At 42.1% G+C, this 22,363-nt stretch overlaps 2 protein-coding genes across 2 annotated transcripts in view; both read left to right on the forward strand.

Annotated features, from left to right (window-relative positions):
• SPEF2 (sperm flagellar 2) overlaps positions 1 to 22,363 on the forward strand; it is a 265,827-nt gene that overhangs the window by 228,129 nt on the left and 15,335 nt on the right. Inside the window, exons 25-28 of the mRNA XM_012558083.1 lie at positions 3,954 to 4,060; positions 5,111 to 5,293; positions 11,708 to 11,800; positions 15,140 to 15,319. Coding sequence (XP_012413537.1) covers positions 3,954 to 4,060; positions 5,111 to 5,293; positions 11,708 to 11,800; positions 15,140 to 15,319 — 563 coding nt within the window. The remainder of the gene's footprint in view (positions 1 to 3,953; positions 4,061 to 5,110; positions 5,294 to 11,707; positions 11,801 to 15,139; positions 15,320 to 22,363) is intronic.
• LOC111822168 (uncharacterized) lies at positions 658 to 4,500 on the forward strand. The gene is made up of 4 exons (XM_023739498.1): positions 658 to 1,030; positions 1,144 to 1,352; positions 1,446 to 1,569; positions 1,671 to 4,500. The coding sequence occupies exons 1-4, from the start codon at positions 789 to 791 to the stop codon at positions 1,837 to 1,839; spliced, it is 744 nt and encodes a 247-aa protein (XP_023595266.1). The 5' UTR covers positions 658 to 788; the 3' UTR covers positions 1,840 to 4,500.

Genomic DNA, 22,363 nt, shown 5'->3' on the forward strand with positions numbered 1-22,363 from the left:
ATGCAAATTTTTCTCTGTCATCAGCGATGGAGTCAGAGACCGTTCCATCAAGGAAGCCGAACTTGTCTACGTGCAGTTTGCACATGCAGGAGAAGTGCACTGTCAAATTGTTGGAGTACAGACAGTAGAAAAGCAGTATCCTCCGTCAATAAAAAAATGCTACTGAGAAAACTCTGGAGGTAAATCTTCAACTCAGGCTGTCGAGCCAAGACTGGGCCAAGAAGCTGGTTGGCTTAGGAAGTGGTGGTGCTCCTGCCATGGAGGGAGAGAACAATGGAGTGGCCCTGCTTTTAAGACAAATCCAGGCGTGTGTGCAGACTGTGCATTACTTTGCACATCATCTTGAACTATCTTACAAGGCGGTGTTCCAGAGCATTCCCCTGTACAACGATGTCAGAGACCTCCTCCACAGCATTTATCACTTCTATCACCACGCTCCTCTCCACGAGAGTTCCCTGAAAACCGCGTTCCAAGGCCTTCGCTGCTAGGCTGTTTCCAAGATGCTAGCCAAGATGTGGTGAGAGCATCCATGACTGGAAGCTTCAAACTGTGGCCCGGAAAGATCAGTCAAGGTAACCGATGTAATGCCTTCTCAAATTGGAGGCAGGAGGTGGCTTCACGGATTACAGGCAGCCCTCCAGAACTTTCTTAAGGGATATCCTGCAATTGTCCAGCAACTGCATTCAGTAAGTAATTTTGAAATACCATATTATTTTACTTTTTCAGAATAACAGAAAATACTTTTGCTAAGCTCTTTGAGACAATAATTGTGAGAAAGGTAAACCACTATGTTGTTCCCAACTGTGTTACAGGCAGGTGAAGACAGAAGTAAAGCCAGTCAACAGAAAGCCAAAGAACTTCTAGCGGTCCTTCTCCAAGCCGACATCATTAAGTTTGCCCATTTCTTGGTGGACATCATTAATGTCCTCAGCATTCTGTCCCATGTCAATCAGAACAGAAATTCCTCAATTGCTGACATATTTGCCACTTTAGAGTCAACGCTGGAAATGCTCAGAATGTACCAGTCAAGGTGAGGGGTTGGCAACAATCTAAGGCTCTGTCAAACCAGACAATTTGATTTGGAAAATTATTTGCCAGGTGCTTCTTCAAGTAAATTTTTATTGGGGGGCATTTTTTTCCTAGACCAGGGCCAAAAGAATGCAGGGTGGATTCAGCCACACAATTTCATGGTAATAACCTCAGAGGAAAGGGAAACATTTCTGCCGTGAGAAACATGGTGTTAACACATCTCATCAAGAGGCTGCTAGGCTGTTTCCAAGATGCTAGCCAAGATGTGGTGAGAGCATCCATGACTGGAAGCTTCAAACTGTGGCCCAGAAAGATCAGTCAAGGTAACCGATTTGCACTGAGCCTGAACCCACTCTTCTTTGATTACTCGTATGGGCTTCTTTCATACATCTTTTACTTTGACATCTCAAATGCAGAATTTGGAGAAAAAGAAATATCCATCCTGATTGCACATTATGAGCCAGTGTTGGAAGCTGCCAATGTGAAAATCGATGAAGTGGACACTGAATGGAGCATGTTGAAATTAGAGGTTTATGCCAGGTAAGGAAGCAAGCATGCTGAGTAAACTAGTGGATACTTGTAAATATTTGGGTAAAACTTGGGTGCTCTAAATCATTCACGTTTTTCATTCTCGCTTCTAGATTTAAGAACGTTCGCAAGTTGACCTGGGATTTTGTGAATTCGGTTTACCTACACAAGTATCCAAATATCCTGACACTGGTAGACCTAGTATTGAGCCTTCCTGGAAGTTCAGCTGAAGCAGAACATGGGTTTAGTCAGATGAAGAATACCAACTCACAATGCATGTGAAAATCAAGGCTGAGAGTATGACTGATTTCCTGATAATTCAGTTGAATTCTCCAGACAGTAATAACTTTGACCCTAGGAAAGCTATCCATTTATGGAATACAAGAACACCATCTTCAACAGGTGATACAAGATCTAGCTCTGATTGTTCATCAGACTCAGAAACCCATTATGAAAGTGATTAGTAATTTGAAAAATGTTGACTTCGTCACTGAGCACAGCCAAGGGGAAACAAAAAAAAAGATTTCCAAAAAACTGAAATTTAAAAAAGGAAAATAGTAACTAGTCTTCATCAAACAGAAAAGACATTTGGCATCTTCCAAGCACAAAGCACAAATTCAAAGTGGTTTCCTGCAACTTCTAACTAGTACTTCTGTATCCATTCTTTCTCATTCTTTGGGTGGAGGGGTGTGCTCTTGAGCAGTGGTATTATTTTGCTGTTAACTTTCTGAGAGTTACTATTAACAATGGCTACATAACTTAGACCATGATTATGGTCTGAGTTCTCTTAAACCTAGCATACTAGATTTTTATCCTGGATAATTATAAATGACTTTGCATTAGATAGCTAATGTATGGCCAAATTGAAAGACAGTTTCTTTTGTGTCCATGAACAAAATTTTTAAGTGCACCTGTTACTTCATTATATATGGAAATCATGTCACTGAATGTCTTGGCCATTTAAGTAACACGGTCAACCATTAAAATTGCCTTCACGTTTCACACCAAGAGCCTCAGATTAACAATTTATTTGCAAACCGAAAGTACCGTTTTACAACACTGTTTTCCACCACCGCCATTAGAGACAGTGGAAATACATTGTTCACGCACCAGAATTTTTAAATACTTTGAGCCCCTTCATGATTCCAACAGCTTTTATTTATGGTTTCATCTCGAGGAACATTAATGATTATTTCTAATTTATCTGAAAACCAATGTATCATATAAAGCTCATTTTACTGAAAATTTTACTACGTGGGAAAATATTGTCACCTCTGTAAAATTGGATACTCAGGTTTAATCAAAAAAGATAAAGAATTTGTTTCTGAACAACCTGCTGGATGGCCACTGAGATCAAAGAAAGAAAGGTTCTGCTCTTGCTACTCAGAAAATTACCTTCCCAATCTCAAACTTGGTCATGTTGTTTGAACCACTGCAATTTTTAAAGGATTGCTGCATTTTCCTAAAGGTTATAGGCAATGATAAAGTTCATGTAGGACTTTCAGAAATGCTAAAAACTTAGATTTAAAAGGAACAAATTGAGATACTACATCTTTGTTTCACTCTTTTGATTCCTAAACAAACGGGAATAGCTATGTACTCTGGACCTGAAAGATACCGGAATACACATAGGAGTCTCTCCTGGCCCTAAAAGGTATCTCTGCTGTGTAGTAGTAGTCAAGATTTTTTTTTTTTTTTTTAAAGCAGATTCATTTCCTTTGTTTTCTTCTTTGGTAATGCATATGCATGCAATCTGAATTGAGAAACAGGCAAAATAAACATTTTGTTTTGGGCACAGTGAAGTAAGTTATATAACAGCAAAGCATCTAAAACGTTAGCCATCTTTCATCACGTGGAAATACTGAGCTAATTAAATGATTAAATGAGCACTTTCAATCCCATAATTTAACAATTCAGATTGCCCTACATTTACAGAAGCAAATATATTATGATCTAAAGGGCAACATGAGGATAAATGCGTTACCTTGAACACAGTAATGGTTTGCATGCATTTGAAACACATTCATCCCGTATTTACCAGAAATGTTTACTCTTATGCCCTATTGCATATAAGAAATCTCAGAGAATTAAAAAAAAAGTAGTCAACCTATCCTGACTAAAAGGTCAAAGAAGACTCCAAACTAAAGAATATAGTCTCAGTATTTTGCCCAATCTGGAGTGCATTATTACTACGGTAAAAAGAATGTTTTGACTTAGCTGAGAAATAATAATGCGAGAGCATCAGGAAATCGATTATTAGTTTCTGGTTTTTGAAATGTGTTCTGTTTCTCTAAAGGTTACATTTTTAAATATATGAAGAAAATTGTTTTACAGAGGAAAAAAAAAACCCTATCACATAATATAAATAACAACATATTTTTTCCTTGTATTTCTAGGCATCATAGGAAATAAAACATTTACTGACATTCTGCTTGACTTGGTCACCCTGAACCTTGGAACGAATAGCTTTCCTAGTAGTTGGATGCACCTCACCCAACCTGAAGTAAGCTTCAGTTGTGTTTTAAGTCTTCTAATTGTTTGGGTTTCAAAGCTTTGAGCATTCTTCTTATTTGATCAAAGAGTCAATAGCCGTAAAATAAGTAGTACCTGCACAGTGTTTGACATTTGGTAGATAGGCAATAAAAATGAGGGGATGAATGAATTTCAAACTGAGACACGTAGTACAGACATGCTCACTATCTGAAGAATGAATGATGGCACCAATAGTCAATGAGACATTACAGAGGCCACTAGGCTCAACGAGTGAGTTTGTATCTATTACTGCCAGATGGAATGATCCTAACTAGTAATAATAAATCAACTGGCAGTCTTTGTTTTTTGTGCTTTAAAAACGTACCAGAAACAAAATGTGAAAGATTATTTCCCTATGTGCTGGCAAGAGTTTGCACATCCTGCAGCTGTCATAGCTGTCTCTCCTCTATATAAAAAGGTATGAAGTGAACAGAATTCACACACAGTTGTTGTTGTTGTTAGGTGCCATCAAGTTGGTTCCAACTCATAGCGACCCTGTAGGGCAGAGTAGAATTGCCCCATGGGTTTTCCAAGAAGCAGCTGGTGGATTTAAACTGCTGACCTTTTGGTTACCAGCCGAACTCTTAACCACTACACCACCAGGGCTCCACTATATATGGTAGTCCCCCTTTATCCGCGGGGGATACATTCCAAACCCCTCCATGGATGCCTGAAACCGCAGATAGTACCGAACCCTATATATGCTGTTTTGACCTATACTGTATGTAGATTGGTTGTGTGTTGTTGTTAGTTATATAACAGTTAGTTGTGTTGGTTGTGTAACAGTAAGCAAAAAACACAAATGTCAAGGAAGCAAAACTGAAACCCTTTCTAGGTACCTATCATCTAGTGTATGGATTGGTTGGTTGAACCTCGGGTAACAAAAGTCAGGACTAGCTCTACTTGCCAATATAAAAGCCTACTTCCTTCTTCTGAATTTCTTACTATGAAAGCCTGAGCAAGGGCAGCTTCAAGACAAAGTCATACATATATACCAATGCCATTTCCTGTTTTCTTCTAGTTACAGGAGTTAACGTCTTTATTAATAGTGAACTCCGAGTTTGTGGACTGGCGGAAATTCCTGTTATTAACCTCGCTGCCATGGCCCATCCCCCTGGAAGAGGAGCTCCTTGAGACCCTGCAGAGGTTCAAGACTGTGGATGAGGAGCAGCTGGGCATGGTCACTCTCGAGCAGTATCTGCAGGTTGCTATGAATACCTGGTGGCACTAGAACCAGAGTGCTCTTGATCTAAGAAGTGTGTTACTCACTGATGTTGCATCACCATGTCTCCAGTCAGTGTTCTGTTCCTAGGCTGCCCACGTCTAGGCACCCAGAGGCCACACACACACACACAAAAAGCCAAACCATTTGCCATCAAGTCAATTCCAACTCATGGCAACCCCATATGTGCATAATAGAACTGTGTTCCATAGGGTATTCAATGGCTAATTTTTCAGAAGTAGATCACCAGGCCTTTCCTCCAAGGAGCCTCTGGGTGAACTTAAACTGTGAACCTTTCAGTTAGCAGCCAAGTGTGTTAACTATTTGTGCTTCCCAAGGACTCCAAAGGCAGAACAGGCAGCGTCACCTTCTGTCCCAGGCCAAAGCCTGCCTTCCACACCCAGGGAAAGAGTCTGAAAAAGTCAGAACTGTTCATCTCTGGGTTCTGGAAGAACTAAGGGTTCTGAAGGAGTCATATTAATTTTATTGTCTGTCTCCTAAGCTCCTAACCAATCGTTCTTAACTTTAGCTATGCGTTAGAATCACCTGAAGAGCTTTAAAAAACTCCAATGCTTAGGTCTCACCCCAGATAAATTAAATTAGAATCTCTGAAAGAAGCAACAACAGTAATAGAGAACACAGGGAAAGAGCAGGTTTTGTTCCTTTGGGTGAGGGGGTGATGAATGATGAGACTTTTTGACAAGACGAATTTGAAATGTCCGTGGAAATTCAGACAGAAACATCCAATCTGAAATGGCAGATGGCAAGTCACTACCCAGTAGGCGGTAGTTGAGTTTAAGAATGGATGAAATCACCCAAGAAATGTGTGTAAAGTGGTGGATAATCCAGTAACATAAGAGCTGGCCATTGAAGTTGGCAGATTAGATGCAACTAGTGGCCTTTGCCAGAGCGGTTTCGGTGGAATAAGGGGTCAGAAGCCAGATTGCAGAGGGTTGAAGAAATACATAAGGTCGTTAGGAAGTGAAGATAAAAGAAATATCAACTCATCTTTGAGACATTTCAGTAAGGAAGGAGTGAGAATGAAATTCCCTGAGGGGCCTGAATGACTTATCTTGGTAGGGGTTGGATTTTGTCATATACCTTTAAACATTGTCAGGCATCCAGGGACATTACTTGGAATCAGTTTCATCCTGCACCAAACAACAACAACGATTGAATATATCCCATTGCTCACCATTTCACCTTGTGAATAGACACGAAAGAGGAACTTTTACAAGGTACTAATTTTGAAAAAGAGTGATACTCTATAGGTGCCGCTATCTCTTACGAATTTCGCCATGGAAAGATGACTATCCCTTCCTACTTCTCTTTACTTCAGTTAATTGATGAAGTGGTTTTAGACTTTCCTAAAGTTTCCACCCTCATCATACATTTGAGCCAGAAGAAACACCACTTGAATACTGGGAAGGTTCTTTCAGGGCTAATCAAGACAGGTTCTTGGCTGGTTGGGCTCTGATGTATTTATTTTCCCAAGTAGAGCAATTTATGAAAGCTATCACTGTCCTGGCGTTGTTGAGATGATTTTAACAGCAAAAACAATAAACAGGACAGCAAAACTTAATCCATTTCTACAGATGGCTTCAGGTTTTAAAAAGTTGGCATTTGTGAAATTACCACCTTTCACTGTTTAGAGTATGTGGCAATTAACACAGGATATCAATTTGAACATCCTTTTACACAAACATGAGAAGAACAAAGTGTGGAGCCAAAACCAGAAAGCTCCCTTACCAAAGGTGTGAATTTCTTAGAAAAAGTGGGATAGTGCATTTAATAGAAACTCAGAAATACTCACCCCAGCAGTTCCTGTTTGGGGATAGTTGACTTCTGAGCTCTGCCCTCTCCTTTGCCTACCTACTTCGCACTCCTTGGTAGTCCCAGGCCCCCCAAAAATCCCATATACTCTTTTATGGATCCCCAATACTTGCCAGCTCCCCTTCTACAATGTCATTTCATGGGATAAGTCAAAACAGCTTTTAAGGGAAAGGTTTATAAAATTTGTTGAAAATGCCACAGTGGAACAGTAAAATAACTGTGTTGCTGATGGGAAGTTCTCTGTGAGAAAAAGGCTCTCTACTATGCTTTTTGATCTTGTCTCTCTTTCTCTCTCTTTTTTTTTTCCTTTGACTAATTGCAAGTTCATCACAGCAGCCACTTAAGATTGTGACTGATTTCCCCAAATTCTAAAATGGAATAAGATACTGCGTTTGTGAAATCGGTTGGGCCTTGAGAGACAAGGAAAGCCTGTGTACTTTGCTGTCAGCCTTGCTGCCCCTCTTACATGCTTCCTTCTAGGGCATGCGGATGGTTTAGCCACACTGGGTAGAATCCTTTGATGATGAACTATCGACTCATCTTTCATCTGTGAGAACACATTATTACTGGCGTAATGAGTCAGATGTTCTAGGATCCAAATTGCACAGTACTAGTTCTCTAAAAATAAGTAAAATCCCCAAGATTCTTTGGCCATGTTTTAGCAAGAGAATACAAAAGGCATTTCCATATTTTAAAGAGACATCGTTTAACAATTCTGTGAAGCAGGATGTTGTATTTAACACTCACGCTGATAAAATTTTCATGATGATTTTTTTAAAATATAAGTTGTTTTCCTGTTACATTGTTTTTGTTTGTTTGCTTATTTGTTTTGTTCTTTCTAAAGTAGCCTTGTTTATGGAACACTTGGAAATGGTTTTCTAATTTATTAAATATATGTTTAGAAAATACCATTAAACATTAATATTATATATGAATATCATTTTAGAAAACAAATATATATTAATCCTGGGTTTTAAGAATCAAGGAAAATTCCTGTGCATTGAAACAATTGGAAATGGAATTGATAGTTCATTGAGAAATGGGAGGAGGAGCAGGAATCTTATCTCTGTCTCCCCCCTACCCCTTGCCTTCCTTTTGGCTTCTTTGCATATTTCCTCGTTATCACTGGTTTTCAGCAATTTAATTATTGTGTCCCTTCGTGTTTCCTCTGTCTGGGATTTGCTGAGTTTCTTGGATCTTTGGGTTTGTAGTTTTCATTAAAGTTGGAAAATTTTCAGGATTTTTTTTCAAATTTTTTTTGGTACCTCCTCTTCTTAGAATCCAATCACTCGTACATTAGGCCTCTTGATATTGTTCCACAGGTCACTGATGCTTGGTCCATTTTTTCCAGTCTTTTTTCTCTCTGTTCATCATTGTGTTCTTCATTTTCTATTGCTATGTCTTAAGTTCACTGATCTTTTCCTCTGCAGAATCTAATCTACTATTAACACCATCCAGTGTACTTTTCCTTTCATATGAGTACATTTTTCATCTCTAGAAGCTCAATTTGAGTCCTTTTTTATATCTTTCATTTCTTTCCACTTTATGTTTTTATGTTTTTCTCTGCCTCCTTGAACAGATACAATATATTTAGAATAGGTGCCTTAATGTTAATTCTATCGTCTGTGTCATTTCTTTGTTTCTATTGATTGATGTTTCTCCAAGTTTTAGGTCATATTTTCTGGCTTTTTCTGCATATATGCCTAGTAATTTTATATTGGATACCAAACATTCTGAATTTTATCTCGTTAAGGGTTGGATTTTGTTGTATACCTGTAAATATTGTCAGGCATGCAGTGACATTACTTGGAATCAGTTTTATCCTTTTAAGACTTACATTATGGTTATAAAGGTAGCCACAGGCAACCTTTCCTGGTGGCACAGTGGTTAAAAAGCTCTGCTGCTAACCAAAAGGTTGGTAGTTCAAACCCACCAGCCACTCCACGGGAGAAAGATGTGGTGGTCTGCTTCTGTAAAGATTTACAGCCTCGGAAACTCTATGGGGCAGTTCTACTCTGTCCTGTAGGGTCTCTATGAGTCGGAACTGACTCGGCAACAGTGAGTTTGGTTTGGTTTGGTTTGGTTTGGGTATTAAGGCAATATCCTTCTGAGGGCTCTATCCAATGCCTTGTGTATTAGGAGGTCCTTCTACTCTGACTGGTGTAACACAAACCATTCCCAGTCCTGTGTGAGTCTCAGGAATTTCTCAGCCTACTGCTTTCAGATGTTCTTTCTGCAGCCTCTAGTATTTTTCATACATACACACATCCACAGATCATCTCTCAGTCAAGACTTGAGGAAGCCCCTCTGCAGGTCCCCAGAGCTTTCACTCTCTGTGTAGCTACCTCCTCTATAGCATTCTACCCTATAAATTCTAACCATCTTGGCTTCTCTCAACTCCAAAACCTATCTCCTAACTCAGCAGGACCTCCAGTCTCTGCTTGGATTCTCCTGTCCCTGCAGCCTGGAGACTCTCTAGGCTGGAACAATCCCAGGGCCACTCATTTGCTTTCCTCCTTTCAGAAATCACTGTCCCGCATTGTCTGTTTCTAGTGTCTGAAAAAAAAAAAAAATCGTTGTTTCATATGCTTTGTCCATTTTTCTAGTTATTAAGGCAGGAGAATAAATCTGAACATTGTTAATCATGGTCAGAAGCAGAAATCTTTACCTCTGTTCCTCATCTCTCTACTCTGTATACAGTGTATCATCAGGACCCTATCCCCGACAGACTAGCCATTGGAGAGCATCTCCTAGTAGTCAATGGAAAAGCCACGTATATTCTAAGTCTGAGCCCCTGCTGGACCATTAGCTCCTCTGGGTCTTCCCCTTTGTAGGCTTCCACCTAGGCAGCATCTCCCATCCTAGCACTCACCTTTGGGGGCTGTATCCCCTTACCTTCTACCCAGAGCCTTTCCAGCCTTCTCTGAAAGCACAGGTGATCCTTAAGGAAGGAAGGCATAGAGCATAGGGCAGAGTCAGGCTGAGCAAGCCAATGGCTCTTGGCAGTTGGCAGTGCTAGCGGTAGGTCATCATTCTGGAAGGCAGTAAGGGAGCATTACCCAGGAACAAAAAGCTTTTGTATATGAAGTTTTTACAATGTATAAAAATTACGCTTGCCAAGATACATTCTTTGAACCTGAGGATTTTATACACCTGATGTGTAACAGCAGAGATGAATGACAATACCCAAAGGAGTGGACTAAAAGCCAAACATGCGGTACAAATAACAAGTAAATTTGGAATTCAGAGGAGAGATCACAGAGGGCCTCACTGTGACCTGAGTTGGCCTGGAAGGATATGTAGCCTTAGCTAGGTGAAAAGGTGGCTGGCGGTCACCTCAAATAGGAGGGATGATATGAGCAAAAGAACAATAGTAGGAGATGCTATGACAACACTAAATTTTGAGAAGATTGATATGGTTGTGTGGCACAGATGAAACAAATAAGAGCAAAACTGGAAGCAAAAACAACTCTGTGGTCACTGGAGTGGCCATGATGGAGGTAATGAGGCTCTACATCAGGGTAGTAGCAGTGGGAATGAAAGGTAAGGAGAGATGGGAGAGACATTGCCAAATAGGATTGAGAGGTTTGACCGTTGGTGTCAAATATGGGCTGAGAGAGAAGGATGTCATGAGAAATGGGCCTGAGCTCTTGAGCCAGTCAGTCATTCAACAAAGATTTTCTAACACCAACAACATGCACCAGTACCATTCTGGGCTCTGAGAACAGAGAGTAATGGAACAGCATGTGTGGAATGTTAGCTATTGTTATGGGAGCACCAAAAACCAAACCAAGCCTGTGGCCCTTGAGCCAATTCTGACTCATGGAGGACAGAGTAGAACTGCCCCATAGAACTGCTTTCCAAGGAGCAGCTGGTGGATTTGAACTGCCAACCTTTTGGTTAGCAGCTGAATGCTTAACCACTGTGCCACCAGAGCTCCATAGGAGCACAGACTCCTCCAAAATATAGATGTGAGGGCATAGTCTAGACTTGTGATTGCCAAGCTTATCCCATGACCCAACAGTTAAAATATAGCTAGCACCCCCAATATGTGGATTTTCATTTGTAAATTACATACGTGTACTACTATACCAGGCAGGCTGGATGGCACAAACAGTTAAGTGCTCAACTACTAGCCAAAAGGTTGGTGGTTTGAACCCACCCAGTGTTGCCTTCGATGGCAGAAATATACCTAACACAGGCCTGGCCATCTGCCTGGGAAAGGTCACAGCCTTGAAAACCCTATGAAGCAGTTCTACTCTGCACACATGAGATCGCCATGAGTCAGAACTGATGGCAACTAATAACAACCACAACTATTGTACTAGTAGATTATATACATTCTAAAATATCTGAAATTTAAAAAAATATAAAAGGAGATAAAAATCAGCGTAAACGGCAGTTCTAATATTCTCTCCTGCACGCTGTGGTTGATGTGCCCCACTTTGGAGACGACTGCCTTAGAGAATTGAAGAACAAATGGCTCCACTTCTTCCACTTTTAGAGGGATCATGACGTTTCAGCTTAATATTCTAATGGTTTTCATTTTTATGTTCTGTGTAGGCTGGTCTGTGGTTTACAGGAGATGAAGAGATAAAAATTCCAGAAAATCCTCTTGAACCTCTGCCATTTAATAGGCGGGAGTACCTTATAGAGGTAATTGCTGAGACCTTTAAAAAAATGTAGGAGTATAATGTTGCTGATCACCTTCTGTGTCTTTCCTCCCACTTGTGTAGTTTGTTCTGGACTCCCTCCTCTCCACTCCTTTGCCATATCCCCCAAATACAGACTTAGTACTCACAAAGGAGGCGGGGTGGGAGAGCTCCGGAAGAAGTGGGAGCTAATATCTTTCAGAGTCCTACTATCAAGTTTCTGTGTGATCTTGGACAATTTCCATAACCTCTCTGGGTTTTTTCTCATAATATGTTACTCAAAACATATATCTCCAAGGGTTCTTCCAATTCTAAAAGCTTAGGATGAGATTCTGCCATTTTACCGGTTTCTATTTTCGTCCATTTCTCTTTGACTTTGACTAACCTGTGCAACGTGGATTTGCATACAGAATTGCCCATAGCCTGTTAGAGCTTGCTGCTCTCAATATTAATATTATCAATAACATCATTATTAGCCCGTATCACAGAAGCCACAATGAACCTTAAAATCTGAAAGCCGCTCTGACTTCAGTGTAAATGTTTAAAATATAGAAATATACCTAACACAGCCAAATTCAATAAGATATGGGAAAGTTGAATGGTAGATTTAGACATTGCGGCCAACTATGTATAATATCATATCAATTGTTCAATTTCCAGCCAGCCGTTAGTTCAAAATTGCAGTCCAAAATTGAATATGACTCCGGTTATAACCTTAAAGTGAGCAATTCCCTTCAAGTGGACATGTATTTTTTGAGCATCTCTGCTAGATGATAGCAGGAGATGGGAGTAGAAGAAAGGGGGCAGGGAGTTACAAAAAAAAAAAAAAAAAATTGTCCAAGATATGAGGTTGGCAGTTGGAGGGACAGTTTTTTGTCTGTTTATTTGTTTTATGTGAAACTGGAGGACTGAGATCAATTCTCCTGTCTTTTGGAAGATGATTTTGTCAACGAATCTGCCAACAACATCATCAGGCAGTTTGAATATGATGCCAAGTGAAAAGCATCTCCTTTATTAGCCAGAAGTTTTAGCAATGTCGATTGAAGATGGAGCCTTTTAGCTGCTCACCTGGACACGAAAGCCAGAAGGCTGACTGCGAGTCAGCCCTGACACCGTGTGGCAGTGAAACATGGAGGTGGCATTATGGTAGTTACCAAGGAAGGGTGTGACTCCCACCTGCTGCTGTCCAAACTGCTGGAAAATGATAAGGAAAGAAAGGAACAGTTGGGGGCAGTGACAGGACCATCCCATTAAAACCCTTTGCCATCAAGTCGATTCCGACTCAGAATGACCCTGTAGGACAGAGTAAAACTGTCCCATCGGGTTTCCAAGGCTGTAATCTTTACAGAAGCAGACTGCCACATCTTTCTTCCACAGAGCAGCTAGTGGGTTCAAACCGCTGACCTTTCAGTTAGCACCCAAGGGCTTAACCACCGTGCCAGCAGGGACTATAGGGTCTGAGAAAGAAGTGCCTTTATGGGCAAAGGATGACTGACAGATATGTGTGTTTGTGTCTGTGTGTGTGTGTGATGGTGGTGGTGGTGGTGATGTCCAGAGGATAGAAAAGGAGCGATGTTTTCCATTGTCTCGCTGCCCTGGGGATTGGAGACTTAGCCTTATATAAATCACAGTGCCCTTACCCTAGGATTAAAAGTGCACACTCTGCCTCCTGGTTCTACTCCTTACAAGCTGTGAGGTTTTAACGGAGTACCTAACCTCTCTGTACCTTGTTTCTTCATCGGCATGGTAAGGATGACGATAACCCCTTTCTGGTAGGCTTGTGGTGCTGAGTGAGTTCACACACGCGTTATTCTTTGAGCAGTGATTGGCACATTGTAAGGCCAGTATAGATGTTAGCTAAGCAGAAGTTAAGCATGTTCGCTAAATGTGGATAGAGTGGTTAATGGCTAACATGCTGAAGAAAGGCGTTCAAAGAGAAAATATAAAACAACAACAAAAGTACTTTTGCTATAATTAGACCAGGAAAGACTAAATCAGGAAAAAGAAATGCCCCCCCATGAATCGAGAATCCTGGGAGTTGGGAGTCCTGGGTTCTGCTCCCAGTTCTGCCACAACTCACCATGGTTCGTTAGGCAGGTCCTTCATCTCCCAAGGCCTCTGTCTTCTCTTAAAGTGAGAGCTTGGGCTGCAACATAGGGTTCAGCCAGCTCCCATGCTTTGTCATTGGCTCTGTCTGTGATCTGAGTAGTGCCTCTGAGTCACACCTTTTGGGGGCTCCTGGGGACTGGCCAAAGCCACTGTCCTTGTGCCTGGATGACCTCAGAGACCCAGGCACTGGATGAAAGGTCCAGCTGAACCCAAAAAAGGAACCATGAGACAGCTCTCTGTTGCAATCACGTCACCGTCCCTGATAGTGACAACGCACTTCTTTGTGACTGCTGAGGCCCAGCGGGTCATGTGTCCTGGTTGCTCAGCTTTCCACACACTCAGCACCAACAACAATGTCCCCACTGTTTAAACACCTGGAGAGGTTTTTCCTGAGAAAAGGGGTTTGAGTTTTGCCATATTAAAATTCACAAGTATTGTCCTAATCTCTTTTCCACAGTTTCTGTCCATGTGAAAGCATACAGCATCTTTCCATTCCGTCTGACTGGTTAATAGTTTTTAAAGCCAGTCTTATGCTTTTAAATGCTATTGATTTGCTGATGAATCCCAAATGTCCATCTCCACCCCAGACTGCTCTTCCAAACTCTAGACTCCTAGATGCCACTGCCTATTTGACTTCTCCACTTGAAATATTAGTAGACACCAAAGCCAACCATGTCCAAAACTGGACGCCTGATCTCCCCTCCCTGCCACCCATCACTTCCATCTTCACCCAAAACCTCTTCCATCTAAATCAATGGAAACTCAACAACTTCCAGTTGCTGAGACCAAAACCTTAGGAGTCATTCTCAATTTTTCTCTTCTTCTCAAACCCCACATCCAATCCCTCAGGAACTCTTGGTAGTTCTACCTTCAAAATATACCAAGGACCAGACCACTTCTTACCAGTCCCATTGCTGCCACCTGAGCAACCACAGTCATTTCACGTGGATACTGCAACAGCCTCATGATAAGCGGGAAACATTGCTAGTCAGCTCATGCCAGCTCTGCTCAAACCCTGTCAGTTAGCAGTCGAGCGCACTAACTGTATGCACTACCCAGAGACACCCTTCAGTTAATACCATCCATTATATGTTAGTGTTACTAATTGAATTCTCAGAATTCTTATTAATTCTCAGAAGGTAAATTCTTGGAGGACTTCTTCCTTGCTGTGTCCATCAACTGGCTACCAGAGTGTACAGATTTTGTCTTTGATTGAATCCTTTTCCTTTGACAGTTTTTCTTCAGGCTGTTTGCTGACTATGAAAAGGATCCACCCCAGCTTGACTACACACAGATGCTGCTTTATTTTGCTTGTCACCCGGATGCTGTGGAAGGTGTCTACCGGGCCCTCAGTGTGGCTATTGGAACTCATGTATTCCGCAGAATTAAAACTTCTACTCTAATTGTCGATAAGGTAATTGCCTTGCAGAAATGGACTAGCATTGGCATCTGAAGGAGGATGCCAGAAGACCTTAAACTCCCAACAACAGAGACTCTGTTGTTCCTTTTATCTGGGTGTTTCCCCAGGAGCCTGACTTAATATGTTACACGTATAAAGCAGTAAGCAGTTGCTGTTGAGTCAGCTTCAACTCATGGTGACCCCATGTGTGTCAGAGTAAAACTGTGCTCCATAGGGTTTTCAATGGCTCATGTTTTGGAAGTAGATCACCAGGCCTTTCTTCTGAGGTGCCTCTGGGTGAACTCAAACCTCCAGCCTTTTGCTTAACAGCCAAGCACTTTAATCACCTGTACCACCCAGGGACTCCTTTATACACAGTAAACCAAAAACACCAAACTGTTGCTGTCGAGTTCATTCTGACTCATGACAACCCCATGTGTTACAGAGGAGAACTTCTCCAGAGGGTCTTCTTGACTATAATCTTTACAGAAGCAGAGCACCAGGCCACTGCCAGGTGAGTCTGGACTAGCCAATCTAGGTTAGTAGTCGAGTACCACCTGTTTACATCACCCAGGGACCAGCTTACTGAATTAGATTAATAACTGCTGAGTCTTGTCCAACAAATGCTTTTGTCATAAAATCAAAATTTGCTCGAAGTTTCTTAGTAGAATCAAAGTTTGCTGTGTAAAGTTGACCCTGGTAATGAGAAACAACTGGATATCCACCTAATCTGTTTGTTAAACTGTGTGGAATTTCTAGATAAAAAAAGTTCAGGCCTCAGACACACCTCCCACGCTATACGGAACACTTGAGTGTTTCAGGCCAGAGCCCAGCCAAGTGAAATCTGCAGGCATTTTGTATCCCTGCATCCAAAGACAAAGAAGCTTTGTCGTTAATATCTAATTAAGATACTTTTTACATTCCCCTTAGATTTCAAGGAGCTGGCATCTCTGTCTTCTTCAGATGGAAGAGCCCAAGGACAGGATGCTAAGGGGCTCCTTAGGTGGTTTGCTCATTTTGTGGCTTTTATTCTCCTCCTGTCCTTTTGGAGACAGAGTTGGGACTCTCCTAATGGAGCCCTTTTTTCTCTTCTCCCTTTGCAGACACAAAGGGAAGGGGTTATTGTCCAGTCCAGACTCTTTGGGTGTCCCAGCCACACTTCTTTCCTTTTCAGACATGTTTGTCAAAATAAGAGAATGCTGGGTAGTTAGAAAAAATGGAGGCTATCCTATCCAGAAAGAGGTAGGCTCTCTTGGACACAATCCTAAAGTTTGGCCCTGAGCAGATGGACAGGAAGATCTTCTTCCCTCTCCACCAGGGCCAGAGCAAGGCCAAACAGAGTCCATAGTAAGCTGATAATTTGGTGTTCTTCAAACCAATATGCTGTAGATACTGGTTCAACATGTACACAGCAGTGGAAAGAGCAGCAAGCAGTGTTTATTTCTGCTCATGAATTGCTGTCTTCTTAGAAGACAGAAGACCAACTGAAACCGTCAGTAAGCGAGGAGTTAGGCATGATCTACACCCTGGGACTACATTTGCAGCTTTCCCAGGGATGTTTCTCTGTCCCCCAATAGACTGGCCCTCCTTAAGCTAACTGTAGCCTGGATCAGAGCACACCATGAGGTCTCAAAGAAATACCCATTCTCGAAGAGGCCATCCCTGACCCCTACGATGTCAGGCACCTCTTGCTAAATGTCCCCATAGCACTCACTGCTTCCTCTTCACAATACTCCTCACACTTGTAATTACTTCTTCTTCAAGCTGGCTTCCCCTGTGACCTCTAAGCCCCTCCCCCCATCCATGGAGACCGGAAGGGAGGGACAGCTGTCTTGTTCTGCATCCCAGAACCTACCACAGGGCCTGGCACAGAGCTCAGGAAATATTTTATTGAGTGGATCAATCCATTAATTAATTAATTAACTGTAAATCATGCCCATTGCATAGCTCTGAAATCTGTGAGGGACACAGAAGAAGCGCAATAAGCTTCTGAAGGGATTGTGTCTAATTGCCCCATCCATGCAGAAAACAATGAGAGAATTATATACCAAACATAGAGGGAATGCAGAATAAAGGGCAGATTAACATGGGCCTTACCAATCAAAAAAGGTGTTCATGCCTCCTTTTTCCTTGCCTCCCTGCCTTTGCTCTTGCTATTCCCTCCACCTAGTATACCCTTCATCTCATCTCAAAGGGCCTGAGGCATCCCCATTTTTCAAGGCCTCCTTCAAATGCCAGATCATTCCTGAAGCTTTCCCTGACATCCAAGACAGGCACCGAGCACTCACTCAACTGTACCCCATTTATATTCAGAACCTCTCCAGTGGGGCTGGGCATCATCACATGAGCACATTTATTTATTCAGACAACACTTACTGAGCACCTCTCTGTGCTAGGACCCACTCTCAACCTGGGATACAACAGAGAACAAAACAGATTTGAAAAAAAATCACTTCCCTGGGTTGATTAATTTTAGTGGGGGGAGACAGACAACAAACCAATGAGTAAAATGTAGTCTACATCAAAATGTGATAAATGCTATAGAGAAAAACTCGATACAGGAATTGGGGTGGGTGGGTTGCAGTTTTAATTAAGGTGGTCAGAGATGATCTCTCTGTAAAGAGATATATAAGCAAAGGCCTGGAGAAGGTGAAGGAGAGCCATGAGGGACAGCACCATGCAGATATCTGGGGGAGCAGCATTTTAAGCCAGGGCAACCATAAAACAAAAATCCAAACCAATTGTCATGGAGTTGAGTATGATTCAAGGCTGCAACCTTTCCAGAAGCAGATCAAGGCATTCTGGGTGGGTTCAAACTGCCAACCATAACAGTGAGTGCTTAACTGTTTATACCACCTAGGCAAGAACGAGTGCAAAAGCCTTGAAGGGGGCCACAGCTGGTGTGTTCCAAGGCATAGCAAGTAGACCTGTGCAGCTAGAGAGGGGCTGGCGGACAGCAGCGGGAAAGGAAATTGAGGGGAGTGACAGCTCTGAGGGCCACTGTAGGGACCTTGGCTTTAATGCTGCCTGAGATGAGAAGTCACTGGAGGCCTAGGGTCATCTGACTTAAAACATACAGTAAAACCTGCGAAAGTCGGAACCCATGTAATGTGAAAACCTGTCAGAGAAGGAAAACTCAAATATTTTCCACTAAAACAAGCAGTAGAAAAGTGGTAAGACTGCATCCTATCAAAGGCAGAAAAACTTGCCAGACCCAGAAAAACGAGACAGTCCCTTCGAGTTCTGGCTCTCACAGGTTTGACTATGTCAGCGCTCTCTGGCTCTTGTGTTGAGAATAGACTATAGGGGCAAAGGATGGGAGTAAGGGGCAGGCCTTCTAACCCGGACTGTTCAGGTTTGAATCCCTGCTGAGAATTTGCATTTCTAACAAGTTCTTAGGCAACGCTAATGATGCTGGGGTTAAGAAACACGTAGGGATCTTGTTAAAATGTAGATTCTGATTCAGTATATCTGGGGTGGAAATGCAAATTCTCAGGAGGGATTTGAACCAGAATGAACCAGTCTGAAGCCCTGGTAAGGAGACATGTAGTAACTGCACAGGGGTTTGTCTATCTATTGAATCCTACTGCTAAGTTGTTTGGACCTTGAGTCACCTGTCATTAACCCGTTGCCATTAAGTTGACTCCAACTCATAGCAACCATCTCCATGAAAAGGTTGGTGTACGGGCACCCCTTAACCCACATCCCAAACACCATGTCGTTGTTAGGTGCCATCAAGTCAGTTCCGACTCACAGCGACCCTGTGTACAATACAATGAAACTGCCCGGTCCTGTGCCATCCTCACAACCCCTGCTATGCTTGAGCCCATTGTTGCAGCCACTGTGTCAATCCATCTCGTTGAGAGTCTTCCTCTTTTTCGCTGGCCTTCTACTTTACCAAGCATGATGTCCTTTTCCAGGGACTGATCCCTCCTGATAACATGTCCAAATATGTGAGAAATAGTCTCACCTTCCTTGCTTCTAAAGAGCATTCTGGTTGTACTTATTCCAAGACACATTTGTTCATTCTTTGGCAGTCCACGGTATATTCAATATTCTTCACCAACACCACAATTCAAAGGCGTCAATTCTTCTTCAGTCTTCCTGACCCATTGTCTAGCTTTCACATGCATATCAGGCAATTGAAAACACCATGGCCTGGGTCAGGTGCACCTTAGTCTTCAAGGTGACATCTTTGCTTTTCAACACTTCAGAGAGGTCTTTGGCAGCAGATTTGTCTAATGCAATGCATCTTTTGATTTCTTGACTGCCGCTTCCATGGGTGTTGATTGTGAATCCAAGTAAAATGAAGTTTTTGACAACTTTAATCCTTTCTCCATTTATCACGTTGTTGCTTATTGGTCCCGTTGTGAGGATTTTTGTTTTCTTTATGTTGAGGTGTAATCCCTACTGAAGGCTTTAGTCTTTGATCTTCATCAATAAGTGCTTCAAGTCCTCTTCCCTTTCAGCAAGTAACGTTGTGTCATCTGTATAATGCAGGTTGTTAATGAGTCTTCCTTCAATCCTGATGCCCCGTTCTTCTTCATATAGTCCGGTTTCTCGGATTATTTGCTCAGTTTACAGATTGAATAGGTATAGTGAAAGAATACAACCCTGATACACACCTTTCCTGACTTTGAACCATGCAGTATCCCCTTATTCTGTTCAAATGACTGCCTCTTGATCTATATACAGGTTCCTCATGAGCACAATTAAGTGTTCTGGAATTCCCATTCTTCAAAATATTATCCATAATTCCACACAATCGAATGCCTTTGCATAGTCAATAAAACACAGGTTAACATCTTTCTGGTATTCTCTGCTTTCAGCCAGGATCCACCTGACATCAGCGATGATATCCTTGGTTCGACGTCCTCTTCTGAATCCAGCTTGAATTTCTGGCAGTTCCCTGTTGATATACTTCTACAGCCGCTTTTGAATGATCTTCAGCAAAATTTTACTTGCGTGAGATATTAATGATATCATTCAATAATTTCCGCATTCGGTTGCGTCACCATTCTTGGGAATAGGCACAAATACAAATCTCTTCCAGTCAGTTGGCCAGCTAGCTGTCTTCCAAATTTCTTGGCATAGAGGAGTGAGCACTTCCAGTGTTGCAACCGTTTGTTGAAACATCTCAGTTGGTATTCCGTCAATTCCTGGAGCCTTGTTTTTCGCCAATGCCTTCAAGGCAGCTTGGACTTCTTCCTTCAGTACCATCGGTTCCTGATCATATGCTACCTCCTGAAAAGGTTAAATGTAGACCAGTTCTTTCTGGTATAGTGCGTCTGCATATTCCTTTGATCTTCTTTTGATGCTTCCTGCATCGTTTAATATTTTCCCCATAGAATCCTTCAATATTGCAACTTGAGGTTTGAATTTTTTCTTCAGTTCTTTCAGCTTGAATAATGCTGAGCGTGTTCTTCCCTTTTGTTTTCTACCTCCAGGTCTTTGTGTATATCATTATAATACTTTACTTTGTCTTCTCGAGCTACCCTTTCATATCTTCTGTTCAGCTCTTTGATTTCATCATTTCTTCCTTTAGCTTTAGCTACTTGGCACTCAAGAGCAAGTTTCACAGTCTCTTCTGACATCCATTTTGGTCTTTTCTTTCTTTCTTGTCTTTTTAATGACTTCTTGCTTTCTTCATGTATGATGTCCTTGATGTCATTCCACAACTCATCTGGTCTTTGGTCATTAGTGTTCAACGCATCAAATCTATTCTTGAGTAAGGAAGACTGAAGAAGAATTGACGCCTTTGAATTGTGGTGTTGGAGATGAATATACCATGGACTGCCAGAAGAACAAGCAAATGTGTCTTGGAAGAAGTACAACCAGAATGCTCCTTAGAAGCAAAGATGGCGAGACTACGTCTCACATACTTTGGACATGTTATCAGGAGGGATCAGTTCCTGGAAAAGGACATCATACTTGATAAAATAGAGGGTCAGCGGAAAAGAGGAAGAGTCTCAAGAAGATGAATTGACACAGTTGTTGCAACAATGGGCTCAAACATAGCAACGATTGTGAGGATGGTAAAGGACCGGGCAGTGTTTCGTTCTGCTGTACGTACAGTTGCTATGAGTTGGAACTGAGTCAGTGGCACCTAACGACAACAACAGTGCCTTCGAGTCAATTCTCATGGCAGCCCCATGTGTGTCAGAGTAGAACTGTGCTCCATAGGGATTTCTATAGCTGATTTTTTTGAAGTAGATCACCAGGCCCTTCTTTCAAGGTATCTGTGGGTGTATTCGAACCTCCAACCTTTTTCTTAGTAGCCAAGCATATTGACTGTTTGCACCACCCAGGGACTCCTACCTATATTTATGTGCTCCCATAGTAGCTGCCTCATAGCAAATGTTCAAAAAATGTTTGCAAATATGACTAAGAAGGAAGGGAATAAGAGAGGGAGGAAAGGGAGGGAGGGAGTCCAATCTCCAAGGCAGAGACAAGGAAAGTAGACATTGCAGGCAGAGGAAATAGCAGGATCCAGGAGGCTGGAATGAGCTGGAATGACCAGGAAAAAAGAAGCATCTGCTAGAGCTGTTGCCACAGCAACAGACAGCCTCCTGAGTGGGTAACAGCCAGGCCAGCTAGCTTAGGAAGGCTCTGTGCCTCTTCTTTCCCTGAACCACTCATTTGCTAGGTCTGCTCCTGCTCCTGCTCCGTCCCGGGAGGCAGCTCTGCTAGAGTGTTCCTGTCAAGAGCTCTTTTAAACCCCAAGCACACTGTACAGGAACTGAACCAAGCACACTGCACAGCAGAGATTGACTAGGGCAGGGGACAGAGCCCCCGACCTGTTACACACAGCCTGGCTCCTGGCTTGGAGTGAACCCCAGGAGTTCTTTTTTTTTTTTTTATTGTTGTAATTAAATGAGGTTTACATTTCAAGTTAGTCTCCCATACAGATTTTTTTTTGTTAACATACACTGTTATGAGACCCCAACCGCTTACCCCATTCAGCGACAGCACACTCCTCCCCTCCGCCCCTGATTCCCCATGAACATTCAACCAGTTCCTAACTCTCTCTGCCTTCCCTTCTCACCTCTGGACAGAAGC

Source organism: Trichechus manatus, unplaced genomic scaffold (genome assembly GCF_000243295.1).
Source record: "Trichechus manatus latirostris isolate Lorelei unplaced genomic scaffold, TriManLat1.0 scaffold00135, whole genome shotgun sequence".
In the NCBI taxonomy this organism is placed as follows: domain Eukaryota; kingdom Metazoa; phylum Chordata; class Mammalia; order Sirenia; family Trichechidae; genus Trichechus; species Trichechus manatus.

Bases quoted from the DNA above. Each gene is read 5' to 3' on its own strand.
- LOC111822168 (XM_023739498.1), top strand. From the start codon at position 789: ATGTTGTTCCCAACTGTGTTACAGGCAGGTGAAGACAGAAGTAAAGCC. The intron at 1,031-1,143 runs GTGAGGGGTTGG...TTTTTTTCCTAG, and splicing joins CTCAGAATGTACCAGTCAAG to ACCAGGGCCAAAAGAATGCA. The intron at 1,570-1,670 runs GTAAGGAAGCAA...TCTCGCTTCTAG, and splicing joins AAATTAGAGGTTTATGCCAG to ATTTAAGAACGTTCGCAAGT.